Source organism: Schistocerca gregaria, chromosome 11 (assembly GCF_023897955.1).
Source record: "Schistocerca gregaria isolate iqSchGreg1 chromosome 11, iqSchGreg1.2, whole genome shotgun sequence".
Classification (NCBI taxonomy): domain Eukaryota; kingdom Metazoa; phylum Arthropoda; class Insecta; order Orthoptera; family Acrididae; genus Schistocerca; species Schistocerca gregaria.
In genome coordinates, this window is record NC_064930.1 from 143,921,221 (window position 1) to 143,939,354 (window position 18,134).

At 44.4% G+C, this 18,134-nt stretch overlaps 1 protein-coding gene across 8 annotated transcripts in view; it reads left to right on the top strand.

Moving 5' to 3' along the window:
- Positions 1-17,589, top strand: part of LOC126295264 (uncharacterized) — a 123,846-nt gene extending 106,257 nt beyond the window's left edge. For all 8 annotated transcript variants that reach the window (XM_049987681.1, XM_049987688.1, XM_049987682.1 and 5 more), the window contains 3 exons: positions 1,811-1,870; positions 5,292-5,387; positions 14,450-17,589. In XM_049987681.1, coding sequence (XP_049843638.1) covers positions 1,811-1,870; positions 5,292-5,387; positions 14,450-14,467 — 174 coding nt within the window. In that variant the 3' untranslated portion in view covers positions 14,468-17,589. The remainder of the gene's footprint in view (positions 1-1,810; positions 1,871-5,291; positions 5,388-14,449) is intronic.
- Positions 17,590-18,134: the final 545 nt, after the last annotated feature.

Genomic DNA, 18,134 nt, shown 5'->3' on the forward strand with positions numbered 1-18,134 from the left:
CGGGAAAAACACGACTTCGTTGCTATCTTGGAGATGCCGTGTCCCTTTGCTCGTGTGCTGACTATGACACAGAGTTCAAACTCATTTACATCTTGATAACCTGCCACTGTAGCAGCAGTAACCAATGTAACAACTGCACCAGACACTTGTTGTCTTATATTGGCATTGCTGACCGCAGTACCGTGTTCTGCCTGTTTACGCATCTCTGTATTTGAATACGCATGCCGATACCAGTTCGTTTGGTGCTTCAGTGTACTCGTAAATTAGTTTGGGTGAGAACTCCAGGCACAGAAACCATACTCGAGAAAAGTGTTACACCTCTTTACTTTCTTTATGAATTGAATTTCATTATTTACCTTGCCGCATTTTATTTTTTTATCATCATCATTCCTCTTGCCTCTTTTTTTTTGTTTGTCCCACACTCATTCTCCGTTGTTCTCATAGTTTTTTATTATACTATTTGCACTGCTTTAGGTTGCTGTCTTTGATTCCTCATTGCTTCCCACTTTGCCTGTCAGTCATCTCTTGAACGGGAACAGTGTCCTATCTTGATATCCCTCTCCAGCTTTGTCTACCCTCACACTCTGAACACAGTCGCACAGTCTGGGATCCGAGGCACATGCCCTTCGCTCCAACCTTTCCCCACTCATCCCTCTTCATACTTAAGGAGGAAACTGAAAATATCAAAACTGTAGATACTTTCTCCCATCTGTTTTTAAGTGTTCCGTCTGCGAGTACTTGGAATTCCAGAATTATCCTTGAAGAATTTTTTGCCTCTACTATTTTGCACATCTTGACGGTCTTTAATAAGCGATATGTTATAGCAGTACTGTCAGGCTGTAATGCAGAAACATTCTTCTTATGTGATATTGTGATATATGTGATAATACATAATAATACTCTTACCTGGCCATCCTTCCTTTCTTTTTGTAATATTACCAGTGCTCGTCATGATCTGAATTGAATTTTCCTTTTCAAAGTCTTTGTATAGAAGTGCAAGTTCCACTTAGGCATGAAGCATCCTTGCAGATCAAAACTGTGTGCTGGACCGAGACTCGAACTTGGGACATTTGCATTTCGCGGGCAAGTGCTCTGCCATCTGAGCAACCCAACGACGACTCACGCCCCGTCCTCATAGCTTTACTTCCCCCAGTACCTCGTCTCCTACCTTCCAAACTTTACAGAAGCTCTCCTGCGAACCTTGCAGTCTCCGCAATATCCTTTCTTTCAGGAGTGCTAGTTCTGCAAGGTTCACAGGAGAGCTTCTGTGAAGTTTGGAAGGTAGGAGACGAGGTACTGGCAGAAGTAAAGCTGCGAGGACGGGGCGTGAGTCATGCTTGGGTAGCTCAGTTGGTAGAGCACTTGCCCGCAAAAGTTAAAGGTAGCGAGTTCGAGTCTCGGTCCGGCACACAGTTTTGATCTGCCAGGAAGTTTCATATCAGCGCACACTCCGGTGCAGAGTCAAAATCCCATTCTGGAAACATCCACTTAGGCATGTTTTCATTCTCTCTCTCTCTCTCTCTCTCTCTCTCTCTCTCTCTCTCTCTCTCTCTCACACACACACACACACACACACACACACACACACACACACACAGTGTGGTGATGTTAGTCATATTTCAACTGCATGGATGCAATTAGTACATGCATCAAAGCTTAGACCGCCATTAGATAGAGAAAGAGAGAGAGAGAGAGAAATCTCTCTGTCATGAACATAGTTTTCACATATATATTCCCTGAAGAATCACAGTGATTAAAATTAATTTCATTAAATGATAGTTTGTTTATTTTTATCATTGGCTTGTTACAGGGTGGTGTACTTGGTAACGATCCTCTTCCCATTTGTGATCTGCAGAGAATTAAGAAAGAGGTATGTAGCTGCTAATATCAAGCTCTGTTAATTCTTGCCTCACAATCAGTAATGTTGCTGGCTGCTGCTTATCTTCGAGATTCCTACACGGATGTCAGTGCCGATGTCGTCGTGTGTCACGGGTACGTCCCTCACTCGCCACACGCCACTGTTCCTGCCTTTGCGTACCCTGCCGGGCCTGGCAGCAACACTAACGCACTCTAGTGGCTGTCCCTCCTGTCGCACAAGATTGCAGCTTTTAATCATTTTGAGACCCTCCAGTGGTGCACAAGTGAACGAAGTTACTAATGTAGACACGGGCCGTGTCTTCCAGCTGCTTCACTTTTGGTCAGGCAGTGCAGTTTCCAGTTCCAAATGAACAACAGAAAAGCACACAGACATTCACCGAGTGAAATGTCCATTGAGATTTATGTTCTTGCCTTGCACCTTGGCATTTAAGGGTATTGAGACACTTTTAACCACTGGCATCCAAAGAATGTGTTTTCTTAACATTTTTTTATGTTACTGTGCAGTGAAGCATCATACGAGAGTAAGTCAATTATTATCTGCAATTTAGTTATATTTTTGTTTATTTTGGTAGTACAGTTGTTTTACGTCGATGACACTTACTTTGTTTATTTGTTGTCAAATCTTTGCAATTTTGAAGCTGCTAGGTTAGTTTCGTCATCACTGTCGTGCTGTTAATCGTGGCTGCTCCGCTGTCTGTTTTCACCAAAGAAGTGCTATGTTCAGTGATCCATTTTTTGTTGTCAGAAGGCATATCGGGGAATGAAATTCATCAAAGACTTTAGTTACAGTAGGGTAACAGTGTTTTGCCACAATGGAGTGTCTACGAATGGATTGAAAAATTTCGAAATGGTCGCACAAGGATTACGCTCGACGAAGGAGCCGGACGACCGTTTACCACCACAAGTGGAGTAGCCACTGAGCATTCATGCAAAATGATTCTTTTAGACAGACGGTTAGCTATTGATGAAGTGGCACATCGTCTGCAGATTAGTCACAGTTCTGCCTACAAAATCACCCACAACAGACTTGGGTTTCAGAAAGTTTGTGCACAATGGGTCCCGTAACGACTCACACAGTTGCATAAACAAAAGCACTCGGACATCGGCAAAAAACATTTGGATTGCTATGGTAACTTAACTTCTTAGACAGGATCATCACTGGTGATGAAACACGGATCCGTCACTACCAGCAGGAGAGTAAATGGCAGAATATGGAAGGAAACATCTAAATTCGTCATGCGAGAAAAAGTTCGAGACGCGACAGTCTGCAGGAAAACTGATGCTTACGGTTTTTTGGGACGCACAATGTCCAATACTGGGACATTACGGGAAGAGAGGCACAACAATAAACAGCATACGTTACAGTGAGATGCTTACTGTGAGGCTAAAGCCTGCAATTTGAAGCAAATGCCGAGGATTGCTGTCAGAAGGTGTCGTGTTGCATGACAATGCTCGTCTGCATACTGCTGCCCCCACTGCTGAAATGCTCCCAAAACTCACATTTGAAGTACTGGATCATCCTCCAATAGACCCGATCTTGCCCCTTCTCACTATCACTCATTTGGTCCACTCAAACAGGCATTAAGGGGTCCTCGATTTGTGTCGGACGAAGCACTAAAAGAAGCGGTGCATTCCTGGCTGACATCTCGGCCGAGAACCTCCTTTTGTGACAGCATTGGGAAGCTTGTTCAACTACGGACCGAGTGCTTCGAAACACGAGGAGACTGTGTCGAAAAATAATGTTCTTGTAAGTTTCCTATTTGATTGCAATAAAATTTTATAACTAATTTGTAGATAATAATTGACTTAGCCTCGTACTTGCATAGGCTTCATACAGGATTTGCAGCTTAAGTAAACTATGCCGAGCCGTGGGAGCCCACCTAATGTGGTGTAGCACCTCCTCACGGCTGCCGAGTGCATCAGCTTGACGTTTCACGGACTCGGCAAGTCGTCGGGAGTCCCTCGCGGAAATACTGAACAGTGCTGGCTCTATAGCTGTCCGTAATTATGAAAAGTGTAGCAGGTGCAGGATTTTGTGTGCAAACTGACCTCTCAGTTGTGCTCCGTAAATGTTTGACGGGATTCACGCCGGGTGATCTGGGTAGCCGAAGTGTTCGCCCAAATTCTCCTCGACATTCTTTGATCGCAAACACTTGTGGTCCGGTCACATAGTGCTCGGTTATTTGTAAAAATTCCATTGTTGTTTTGGAACGTGAAGTCTGTAAATGTCTGCAGATGGTCTACAAGCAGTTAATTTGGACCAGAGGACTCGGCCCGTTCCGTGTAAACAAAGCCCACACCATTACAGAGACACCACCGGCTCGGACACTGCCTCGTCGACAACTCGGGTCCGCAGCTTTGTGAGGTCTTCGCCTCGATCTAATGCTACCGTCAGCTCTTACCGACTGAAACTGGGATTCGTCTGATTAGGCCACGATTTTCTAGTCTTCTACAATCCGAACGATACGGTCACGAGCCCGGGAAAGGTGCTGTAGGCGATGTCGTGCCGTTTACAGAGGCACTCGTGTCGGTCGTCTGTCACCGTAGCCCACCGGTGCCAAATTTCGCCGCACTGTCCTGATGGGTACGTTTGTTGTACGTCCCGCACTTCATTTCTTCAATTATATGACACAGTACGGCTTGTCTGTTAACACTGACAACACTGCGCAAATGCTGCTGCAGTCAGTCGTTAAGTAAAGGCTGTCAGCCACTGCATTGTCTGTGGTGAGAGGTAGTATCTGAAATTTGGTATTCTCGTCACACTCTCGACACTGTGGATATCGGAATTTTGAACTGCGTAACGATTTTCAAAATTGAATGCCCCGTGCGTCTAGCCCCAACTACCGTCCCGTGTTCCGAGTCTGTCAATTCCTGTCGTGTGGCCGTAATCGCATCGGAAACCTCTTCACGTGAATCGCCCGAGTATATATGACAACTCCACTGATGCACAACTCTTTTATACCTTATACTACTGTCGTCTGTATATCTGCATATTGCTATCCAGTGATTTTTTTCACATCAGTGTATATTCCGATGCAGTGTTGGCTTGTTTCAGAGTATCACGTAGAAAATAATTTTGCATCATTTTTGTTCACATTTTGTAACACATTTCCAAAATTTGAGAGATCTTGATATGAATGAGTCACATAATTAAATTTCATGTTGTTAAATCCATTCTGTGTACATAATACCCTTCCCATTCTACGTCAGGATTGCTTGGAAAAAGAAACTAACTGCTCACCCACCATTGCAGAATTTTACCATTTAAAAAAGTTTTGAATCAGATGTGTTTTTTCTCTGTGTACAGTATCACCTGCCCCTTTCCTTAGAAATGAGGACCAAAAATTGTGTGGAAATATGTGGAAAAATGCACTTCTAGCTTCAGTTAACAGTAACCATTTTCCTTTTTCTAGGTTCTTGAAGAAGATCCAGTAGCAGTCTCAGGGTTCGGTGTCCTTATTAAACAGGACCCAGACTTATATTTAGGAGTGGATGCAACTGAGAATAAAGTAAGTTTTCACATATTTATCAGATTTTCCCAAAGAACTGTAATTGGGGGATGTAACGTTTACTGCTTGCATAATGACACACCAGCCTTCACAGTAGCTTTGAGTGGCAAACACACCGGATCACTCCGACACACTCGGCAGGGAACAGCTTTGGTTTTCTGAAGCTGTGAACTGGTGGGTGTCACGGGTCCTTCAGGACTGTAAGCTTTGGGTATGCTTTAGTAACAAATATACAGAGCTGTGGAACATTGTGTTTTCCAGGAGAAGGGATTTTTTTTTCTTAAGCTCCAAAATGGTTCAGACACGTACCTGCAACCTTAACACTTTGACAAGCCGGACGGCTGTCGAGACAAAACGGTGGTGTTTGGGCGACCTCTTTGGAACCTCCAGTTGCACAAAACTTGCTCGGCTATTCAGGACAAATCCTGAATCAGTTTGTATTTCCCTAGCAGGTTGTTAGTACAAGATACTGCTCGGTCCATAAATCTGTAAGATTCCCAATTGGATAAGTGCTTTGTCTGAAAGCATCCAGTAGAAGGCGAGTGCTCTAGGCAGCCCATCGAGATCGTCTGCCTGACTCAGACTGCCTGTTAATAGAAACACCCATCACCCTTCCTCAGCATGTATTTGTCACTGTCAAAAGAGATGTGTATCACTTAAGAAATCAAAATATTCACGGGTGTACTGCCGATCTACAGTGTCCAACGGACACAATATTTCGGCTATCGTACATGTCGCCATCATCAGGTGAACTGACGGACTGAGCTCCGGTGAACGTGCCGGCCCGTAAATCCATATGCTATGGCTGTTCAGGGGGAACTGGGTTCGGTCGCGGTGGCGGCCGATTGAAATACCCTCCGCCCGCGGCTTGCACCCTCCGCCATCCGCACCCCACGCCACGGTCGCGCGGTGGAACAGATTGCAACGGCGTCTAAGATGGCGTCGGAGTGATGGCTCTGTCCGCCGTGGTCGTCACAACTACGTTTGCTCGATTTACTCTCGATTAACCCGATCTCTGGTTCCCAAGCCTTCCTAAGATTATAGCCACAGTCACAGTTTATGAGGTCGCAATTGGTGGGAATTTCGATGGTCTCTCTAATGACGCTGTCCCAGTATCTCGATGTCTGTACCAGAATCCTAGTGCGTTCATACTCCATAGCGTAATTTTCCGACAAACAATGTTCAGCGACCGCCGACTTGCGTGGGTACATCAGTCGAGTGTGCCTCTGGTGTTCATGGCATCGATCCTCGACGGTACGCATCGTCTGACCGATATACGACTTGCCACATTGACACGGAATCTGGTACACGCCGGCCTTCCTCAAACCGAGGTCATCTTTGGCGCTCCCCACCAGTGCACGAGTTTTATTCGGAGGACAAAACACAGTTCCGACCCGGTGTTTCTTCAAAATGCGGGCGATTTTCCCCGAGAGTGCGCCCGTATATGGAATAAACGCAGTGCCTACCTCCTCCCTCGTGATTTCATCCATTTCCACAGGTTGTGCTTTAATGGTTGGGCAGAGATCATGTTGAATCTGCCACTCTGAGTACCCATTTTTTTTTAAATACAGTTCTCGGATGTTCCAATTCCTGGGGTGGACTCTCTGCATCAGGGATAGTGCGCGGCGTATGAACTAGAGTTTTAAGTACCCCATTCCTCTGTGAAGGGTGGTGGCAGCTGTCTGCATGCAAATACAGATCGGTGTGCGTTGTATTCCGATACACCCCATGACCTACGGTGCCGCAGCCCTTCTCTTGACCAGGACGTCAAGGAAAGGTAATTTACCCTCTGTTTCAGTCTCCATAGTGAAGCTGATGTTGGGGTGTATGGAGTTTAGATGTGTAAGGAAGTCAAGGAGTTTATCCACACCATGTGGCCAGATGACGTATGTGTCGTCCACATAACGGAAAAAGCAAGTAGGTTTCCATTCGGATAGACAGGGCTCGGTAGCTGAGGCTGTGTGAGGACGGGCGTTATCGTGCAGCGAGTGTACTCGTCTCGTCTCGGCATCCCTCTCTCCTTGTTTTCAATGTGCTCCTTTTGAGATTTTTTTAGGGTCTCAGAATATCACTGTGCATTGATGGTCTCACTCTGAGGCAGAAATTTGACCAAAATGTTGCCTTTTCAGTCCCAAAACACAAAAATAAATAAATATATATATAAACAAAGTTGATGTGACTTACCAAACAAAAGCACTGGCAGGTCGATAGATATAAAACAAACACAAACGTACACACAAAATTCAAGCTTTCGCAACCAACGGTTGCTTCTTCAGGAAAGAGGGAAGGAGAGGGATGTGGGTTTTAAGGGAGAGGGCAAGGAGTAATTCCAATCCCGGGAGCGGAAAGACTTACCTTAAGGGTAAAAAAGGACAGGTATACACTCTCTCTTGCGCGCACGCACGCGCACGCACACGCACGCACACGCACGCACACACACACACACACACACACACACACACACACATATCCATCCGCACATACACACACCCAAGCAGAAAGTCTGCTTGTGTCTATGTATGTGTGGCTGGATGTGTGTGTGTGTGTGTGTGTGTGTGTGTGTGTGTGTGTGTGTGTGTGTGTGTGAGTGTGTGAGTGTATACCTGTTATATATCTAAAAACAAAGATGATGTGACTTACCCAACGAAAGCGCTGGCATGTTGATAGAGACACACACACACAAACACAAACATAAACATGTATGTTTGTGTTTGTTTATGTGTCTATCAACATGCCAGCTTTCATTGGGTAAGTCACATCATGTTTGTTTGTTCTTCTTTTTTTTTGCCCAAAATGGTGGTTTTGAATTTTCTGGGAGATGGGAAATTCATGTGATGCCACAGTGATGACTGTCTAAGGTGTGCAATGAGCTGCCCACTTTTCATATCCAGTCAAGCTCAGAAAATCCTCATCTTCCAGTTCAAGTCACCCGAGAAACTCGCAGGCGTTATTGACCCGATTTTTCTTGTATTGCTCTGTCAGCTGTTTTTGGGAGCCAACTTGCACACAGCTTCTGGTATCCCAGTTTTTTTGTGAGCGTCTCCTACGAGAGAGGTGTGAAAATGTCACAGATACTTCATCCACTGTCAGTGGGTGGTATTCGTGAATAGTTCGACCGATGAGTCGGTGCAAAAAATTGAGCATGTGGTCGGAGGATCTCCCCCCACCCCATCCCTTTACCACTCAGTACTGCCAACCCTCAAAAAACAAAAAAACCACAGCCCAGTCCGTTACGGTGCCCTGTACAAAGGCAGCATACCGCTGTTGCTGATAAATACGATTAACTCAGATGTGTATGATGGTGCTGATCACATTGGCCTTGCACTGAGAGACACATCTGGCTGATATACATCAGTCTACACTCTCGTGAAGCTCATACACACCCTTTTTACTGGGGCTAAGATGGTTTTGGACAGGAACTAACAAATTCCTCAGTTTTGCTGGAGGATGAAAGACATTTAATGCTGTGTGTTTGAGGACTGTTCAGACATACGGACAAAGTATCGGACAGCAAGAAAGTTGTGATAATGGGTACTTCTGCTCCCTCATTTTGTTCCCTCAGCTCGACTCATCTTTGCTGGAGTACACGACAAATTCGTTTTTCAGAATAGCCATTATATAAGGAAACAGCTGTAAAATGTTGTAACTCACACGACAGGCTATCGAGATTGGACGCGATGTACGCTCTGGGAATCAGGGTGCACGCTGCTACATTTTCTATGGAGGTCACAACTTGTAGCTTGAAAATGTAAGTTGGTACGAGGAGGTAATAAAAGATCCACATCTACATCTACATGGATACTCTGCAAATCACATTTAAGTGCCTGGCAGAGGGTTCATCAAACCACCTTCACAACTCTCTATTATTCCATTATCATATAGTGTGCGGAAACAATGAACACCTGTATATTTCCGTGCGAGCTCTGATTTCCCTTACTTTACCGTGCTGATAGTTTCTCCCTATGTAGGTCGGTGTTAACAAAATATTTTCGCATTCGGAGGAGGAAGTTGGTGATTGGAATTTCGTGAGAAGATTCCGTCGCAACGAAAAACGCCTTTCTTTTAATGATTTCCTGCACAAATCCTTTATCATTTCTGTGACACTCTCTCCCATATTTCGTGATATCTCTTTGAACTTTTTCGGTGTACTCCGTCAGTTCTACCTGGTAAGAATGCCACACCACATAGCAGTATTCTAAAAAAGGATGCACAAGCGTAGTGTAGGCAGTCTCCTTAGTAAGTCTGTTACATTTTCGAAGTATCCTGCCAATAAAACACAGCCCTTGGTTAGCCTTCCCCACAACATTTTCTGTGTGTTCCTTCCAATTTAAATTGTTCATAATTGTAATACCTAGATATTTAGTTCAATTTACGGCTTTAAGATTAGAGTGATTTATCGTGTAACCAAAGCTTAACGAGTTCCTTTTAGCTCTGTGTGGATGACTTCACACTTTTCGTTATTTAGGGCCAACTGCCACTTTTCACACCATTCAGATATTTGTTTCTAAATTGTTTTGCGGTTTGCTTTGATCTTCTGATGACTTTATTAGTCAATGAACGAGAGGGTCATCTGCAAACAACCGAAGACGGCTGCTCAGATTGTCTCCCAATTCATTTATATAGATAAGGAACAGTAAAGGGCCTATAACAGTACTTTGGGGAATGCCTGAAATCACTTCTGTTGACTTTCCCTTCTACCAAAATGTCCAGGAAGGGTGACTTGTATCTCTCTGCCTTCATCGTCACATTCAGAATCCATTGCATCTGCCCGGCCAGGCTGTAGGGAAATGACGGCCGGTAATTCTAGCAGTTCCGAAATGCTGCTGTGGCAGCTGCTTCACTGGCTGTGTGGTGTGTGGAAGACCACAGTCTCGCACAAAAATGACGCTTATCCACTCTTCCAAACTGTCGAAGGGTCGGAATGACATTGTTGCACTAAGGCCCCTCATAGTCTTTACTGGAGACGGTACAAGTAACGGGACCTACAGGCCTCACCTCCTCAAAGCCCCGTGATAAACAATGCCACCGACACGCACCACACATTCGGGTTTGTAGAACGAAACTGTACTTATCGACAGGCATGCGGAGTTTCTGTTATCCGTATTCTTCAGTTCGGCACGTCCTCAGAGATGGACGTGGGCTCCATCTGCGCACAGAATGTTTTGTGGCCATTTGTTGTCTACTTGCATGCAAGCGAGAAATTCCAGAATGAATGTTTGCGTTGGTGGAAGGTCGGCAAGAAGCATCTCCCGAATACGGTCGATTTCGTGTGGATAGCGGTGCAGGGTGTATCGTAGAATGTTTCGCACTGCACTCGTAAGTGTGTCCAACATTTAGGTAATTCTCCGTGCTCTGCACGTTTGCACTCCTCCGCTCGACCCCTCCTGCAGTGTCGTGCCGTATCTGCGACAGGTGTTAGATGTGTAGGCGCCCTGGTCACCTACGGTGGACTGGAGACCGAGCAGTGTCCTCTCCAATTGTCAGGATGCTAGGAAATGACTGTGGACGCGCCAGAAACGCCAAAAAAACATTATTAATTCATAACACCTTTATTCCTGCCGATTACAATGTGTCTCGGTGATATCAACGACCTTCCCCGGGTCCTCGCCGACTCGTAGCGATGACACCAGATCCGGGCCGCACCAGTCTTACTAGCACAGCGCCGCGTGCTGTGACGTAGCGGAGGAATGTCCTTACTTCGGCCACGCGTGGCTGGTGGCGCCCGGCTGGGCGGCCGACTCGGCTGCGGACAGCAAGCTGCTGTGCGTAGGAGGCTCCGGGTTGGAGCCCTGATGCTGTCAGCACCAGAAGCGTTCTCGTGGTGCGGAGTGTACTCTATCCCACCCCATCTTCTTCCCTGCTCCTCCCAGTGGCTTGTCCGTGGTGGACGGGCGGAATGGGCTGCAGTCCCCCAGCGTCGTCGGCTCACCCGGTCGTGACGGCGGATGGACGGGCCAAGGCCTCGCACGATTTCGACGACGGCTCACCGGTGTGGTCGGCATCGGCGACAAGCGAGTCTGCTTATCCTGGGTTGATGACTCATAGTCGCAGCAGAGAGGACCGGAGCTGGTACTGTCCCCTCACGGCTGCTGCTGGATGGGCCGCCCTTACTGCAACATCTCCTCAATATAGATTAACATGTTGATCACCGAGCTGAGCGCTATGCAGCATCCCAGTACACATCTAACTGCAAGTCTGACTGCGAGTGCCTTGTCGCTATCAAAGCTTTCATATTTAAAGGAAGCACGAGCGACGATCTGACGTCGCGCTCATTTGTAATGAACGCATTTGTTCCACTGATACTGCCGATTTGTCTGTCGTGCTCTCCCCTTAGATGTTCTTATGACAGAGTTACGTGTTGTTACGACAGACTTACACGAAGTTGCGAAATGTAGTACTGCTGACGCTATACTTCTGTTTTGCACTCTACGAAAGTCTCCGTCTAACAGAAATCTGCATGCTAAGCAATTCTCTCTCGCCTGTTGTGTGTAACCGGGCCATTGCCCCTGCGTGACGACACATTCCGATATGTGAGCAATCCTCTTAGCTCTTGGCTAACCTACTGCCTCTGGCTCTCGGCGTAGGCAACAAAACTTTGACAATATTCCACGTTTCCAACTCTTTACTATTCCGCGACACTACAGATGAACTGCTTTCCTCCCTTGCCACACTGCACTTCAGAAGAGTCTAAATTTTCAAATTTTGTAATAATTTTCTGTAGACCCGTGGCAGACATTGGACCAGTGCCTTTTTTCACACGGCTTAGTGTCTGGAACTTCTGCAGGACTATCAACGCACTGTCACGGTTCTTCTAAAGGAGCTTTACCAGTAGCGTGGGCTCCTTCGTAGAGAGAATTTATTTTGCACGTCTCGGATACGAACTGAGGAATTGCCAATTATCGTGTGTCTGTCGGTGTGCATATTCTGACACTTAAAAGCTCCGGCTATTGGCCAGATTTTCATAAACTTTTATTTGTATTTATTTATTTATTTTATGTTTTTCCCTCTCTCCATTTCCCAACGTGTCAATAATATGATTTTAAAATTTGATGTTACTCCGATCAGGTGTTCTCTTTTTACTGCATTTCCAGACTGAAGCGTTAATTACAGAAACCCTGCATAATACTAATGGAAAAGTGTGGGCTTTTCGTTAAAATAGTTTTGTTCTCAGTTATTGTTTTCATATTGGCCCATGTAAGGCAAAAATAAGTTAGTTAGTAATTTAGTTATATATTTGCACAGCAGAATTAGCTTTTGACATTTTCGTCCCTTTGCTAATGTAAAACGGGACTTGTTCCATGGTCTTAAATGTTTTCTTAGGTCAGCAGATGTGTCAGCTGTCACTAAGAGCTGTTAACAGAGGGAGTAAAATCTGAGTTTCTCTTGTGGAACCAAATTTAAATCCAGTTTGAACTGTTCGGATCTACATTTTCCATGTACAGTCTGAACCATTGGAGTGAAATATGTTATACTGTGGTAAATTCACATCTATTTTCTTCCTGTGACTCTCTCAGAATCATATTTTTTTCCTGTATTTAAATACACTCCTGGAAATTGAAATAAGAACACCGTGAATTCATTGTCCCAGGAAGGGGAAACTTTATTGACACATTCCTGGGGTCAGATACATCACATGATCACACTGACAGAACCACAGGCAACAGAGCATGCACAATGTCGGCACTAGTACAGTGTATATCCACCTTTTGCAGCAATGCAGGCTGCTATTCTCCCATGGAGACGATCGTAGAGATGCTGGATGTAGTCCTGTGGAACGGCTTGCCATGCCATTTCCACCTGGCGCCTCGGTTGGACCAGCGTTCGTGCTGGACGTGCAGACCACATGAGACGACGCTTCATCCAGTCCCAAACATGCTCAATGGGGGACAGATCCGGAGATCTTGCTGGCCAGGGTAGTTGACTTACACCTTCTAGAGCACATTAGGTGGCACGGGATACATGCGGACGTGCATTGTCCTGTTGGAACAGCAAGTTCCCTTGCCGGTCTAGGAATGGTAGAACGATGGGTTTGATGACGGTTTGGATGTACCGTGCACTATTCAGTGTCCCCTCGACGATCACCAGAGGTGTACGGCCAGTGTAGGAGATCGCTCCCCACACCGTGATGCCGGGTGTTGGCCCTGTGTGCCTCGGTCGTATGCAGTCCTGATTGTGGCGCTCACCTGCATGGCGCCAAACACGCATACGACCATCATTGGCACCGAGGCAGAAGCGACTCTCATCACTGAAGACGACACGTCTCCATTCGTCCCTCCATTCACGCCTGTCGCGACACCATTGGAGGCGGGCTGCACGATGTTGGGGCGTGAGCAGAAGACGGCCTAACGGTGTGCGGGACCGAAGCCCAGCTTCATGGAGACGGTTGCGAATGGTCCTCGCCGATACCCCAGGAGCAACAGTGTCCCTAATTTTCTGGGAAGTGGCGGTGCGGTCCCCTACGGCACTGCGTAGGATCCTACGGTCTTGGCGTACATCCGTGCGTCGCTGCGGTCTGGTGCCAGGTCAACGGGCATGTGCACCTTCCGCCGACCACTGGCGACAACATCGATGTACTGTGGAGACCTCACGCCCCACGTGTTGAGCAATTCGGCGGTACGTCCACCCGGCCTCCCGCATGCCCACTATACGCCCTCGCTCAAAGTCCGTCAACTGCACATACGGTTCACGTCCACGCTGTCGCGACCTGCTACCAGTGTTAAAGACTGCGATGGAGCTCCGTATGCCACGGCAAACTGGCTGACACTGACGGCGGCGGTGCACAAATGCTGCGCAGCTAGCGCCATTCGACGGCCAACACCGCGGTTTCTGGTGTGTCCGCTGTGCCGTGCGTGTGATCATTGCTTGTACAGCCCTCTCGCAGTGTCCGGAGCAAGTATGGTGGGTCTGACACACCGGTGTCAATGTGTTCTTTTTTCCATTTCCAGGAGTGTATGTATAATCATATATCTTTAGTTTGGTGAAGTAACTAAATCCTTTTATCAAAAATTCTTAATTTATTGACCGAATTCTTTTCTTCATGTGACTTTATATGATAATTTCAGGTCTACTCAAATTTCTGATAGGAACAACAGTGCTTCATTCGAAGAAAGTTGTCTACAAAATATTGCCCGTGACGAGCTGGCGACAGAAGTCGACACACTTCATCACTTGCCGTGTTCTGACACAAAGAATTGTCTCCCCAGAGGAGGATTCCTTCTGCAGTGCAGATTGTGTGCGTGTGATGGACAGTAGCTTTCCTGTCTCCAGCTGCAGTTCGTGCCTGCAGAGCTTTTCACCAAATACAGCCTCCTAATGTGTGTACTCACTCACATTGATAAGGTAGAGTCACTGTTACTTGCTTGTAGCTACTGTGTGAAGTATTTCTCAATGCACTTAAGGATGTAAAAGACAAGACAGGACATCATTGCAATATTTGTAATGGTGTGGTTTATTGTGTGTGGTGAATCTACCATTCATTGCAACAATAAGCATATATATTTATATTGTCGAACTCTAGTTTTGTATCACGTATTTGATTTTGTTATCTTTGTTTTGTGGGCAGTAATATGATGATACTAGAATAATGGTTACCACGAATACTTCAGCTCCTAATCTCCTAGCTTGCGTGTGCGAGCTTAGAGGGTGAATATAATTCAACTGGAACATTTATTCGAGAAAAACACTGTACTGTCCAAATTAAGTCCCAGGACACCTCCTGGGTGCTTTCGGTAAATAAAATATGTTTCTTGTATTACATGAAGTACAATAATAAGTCTTTCTTTTTCAACTCCTCTTGGAAGTCTCACCTGACACGTGGTTCTGGGTGATTTTTTCCTGAAATGTGTCCCTTTTATTAGATCTCGCGTGTCCTTTCTTGTCACCCCTCCTCCTTCCCTGTCAGTACTTCTGCCTGAAGGAGGAGTCACTGGCTGTGAAAGCTTGCTTAATTATAAACTTCTTTTATGTGTGTGTACTGCTGCCACTCGGTGAGTAGATTTTTCGTCTATTCGATTACATTATATTGTCAAAAATTGATTGTTTTCATTTTAAATGAATTTTGTCTGGTCAAATAACCTGTTTTTCTTGCATAAATTATGTAATTACTTTATATTTGCTCAACAACATTTGATGAGTTGTATTGCAGAAATGCAGCGACCACATTTAGTTAAGTTCAACCTTATTTAGTGCGTCATGTGCATCCAATACAGTGAAATAAATTGATTGATACTTAAACAAGTACGGAAAAAATAGTGTTAGGTTTTTGTTTTCTTTTTTGTAAATTACATTCGATGTAACCTTTATCGACATTTAATGTTTCTAAGGTATCTTTGAAACTAATCTTGTTATTGCTCACTTTAAGCTGTAAATGTTATTTGTAAAGTATAGCAAGTATTTCTGTACAAACAGTTTTGCAAAAGATTTTGTACTAATAGGACTGATTTTTGTCATTATCTTCTTTATGTAGAATGAGTAAATTGGTTGATACATTACTATGGATATTATGGGCATTACTTGAGTAAAATTATGGTTTTATACACAGTCGTTCTTATACAATCAGTAAGTTTCTGACAGCTCATGACACACACACAGCCTTCCTCGGCCTTGTCCCAAATCCTGACACGTACTCACAAGAAATCCGAAGACTTCCCAGCACCAGCCAAAAGTTCTGAAGATGGCTTGTACATAAGCTGAAACTGCTTAATAAAGAAGTATTATTGTGATCGCAACTGCTCATTTTAATTTAAATTCCATCACTTTACCATCCTATCATCTACAGACCTTTACTTAATACAGGGTGTATTGTTAATAAACATGCGATTTTGCACGTCTGTATTTCTGAAACTAATAAACATATACAGTGAATTTTGTTTTTTGATGAACAGGAAACAGAAAAAGTTTTTTTCATACCTTTTTTTATAGGATTTCAATATGCAATGCTTGAGATGCACGGCAAATGTCAGTGCATTATTCAAATTGTTCCCACACAGCAGGGAGCATGTCTCGAGTTACAGCTTTCACAGCTGCTGTTATGTGATCTCTCACTTAATTGATTGTTGTTGGTAATGGAGGCACATAAACGTAGTTTTTATAAATCCCCACAGGAAATAATCACATACAGTCAGGCCCGGTAACCTAGGAGGCCAGTAATATAAGACTGAATCATGTGATTTAAAAATTCCTGCGCATGCCAGTGTGGTGGTGTCCCATCCTGTTGGTAAATGAAGTAGTTTAAATCAGTTACCAACTGTAGGAAAAGAAAGTACGAACAAGTTTCTGCACACTCCTTGTGAAACTACGGCGGACGTGTTCGGCGTGTGTGTCAGACACTTGGAGACGGCCCGGCAATTTGCCTTTACACAAAAACCCAGTTTCTTGAAATGGTTCGTGCCATCGTCTAATGCTTCATGCTGTAGGAGGATCCACACCGTAGCTGGTACAAAGGTCGTGCCGAACAGTTACTACTGCCCCCCCGCTGCGCAAAACTTGGAACGCAAAACACACTCTGGTGTCTCGACACCATTTGTACTAGAATCGAAATGGGCACTCACAGCTGCTACCTAGTGGGAACCGCGTAAAACTCGAGAGTTTGCTCTTTCTCACAGTACGTTGTTCACACACGTTTCAAATAAAATAATAGTTGTGAATTTTTTAAATTGGATGATTCTTTTTGATGCACCCTGTATATTGGCAGAGCATTTTCACAAAGCACAACACAAACTGCGCACAGGTGATGTCAAACAAAGGAAGTCAAACTCTGACATTCAAATTCTGATGAACTGGAGATTTTTACACCTACCTGCTCTGCAGTTCAGCAGGTGCTGAGTGTCAGGTTGCTCCTGACATTTATGTTGCCATATGCTAAGCAGTCAAGGATTCTATTCACCCAACAGAGATAATGTCAACAGAGTTAACACAATCTAAAATTATGAAAACGATCTTGGGCATTGTAGCATAGATTGCATGATCACTGAAGATTTATTTGGTCTTGTGAGACATTTCTAGAGTGATCGTGATAGTGTGGAGTAATTACAGCTACATTTGAAAAATGTAATGAGAATAATGTAGTCCACTGCATATTTTTAGTTATACATTATTAACAGAATAAGTTCTTAATTGTATTGTTGTATTCATTTACTTTCAAGGAAATTTTTGTACTTCTATATTAAAAAAACAATACAAAATAAAATAAGCAAACAATGAATTAGAAACTAAGGCTGAAAAACCCTGCACCAAGTCATCCGAATCATTTGAAATGTGTGTTTGCAACACATGATGATGATGATGATGATGATTACACAAAAATTATTTCAACTGACTGAATATATGCCACAGCTGCACCATTTTAATCTGCAAAGTTGTTTGACATTACTTTTTTATCCTTTAATGTTAATCCTACTCAATCTCCAAATGTATGAGAAGATGATTTTGTCACAGCATATAGTAATGCTGATGTTCACCTTTTCAGTTATATTTAAATAGTGTTCAATTAACTGTTTTCCTCGATTTTTCTCAGTGGCGGCTTGTGATGTCACAGTGACATCACTGTCATCAGACTTGCCTTGTCTTTCACAACCTCTTCAGCTGTTCTAATTGTTTCTTAGACCAACATGGTATTTATTAATTTAGGTATTTCATTTGAGATGAGATTTCTTTTATTCGGTGTATGGAGAATAATTTCTCCCTACACAAATTCGGCGATAGTGGGATATTAATGTATTAATATTATTTCCTAAATCTAATGCAACA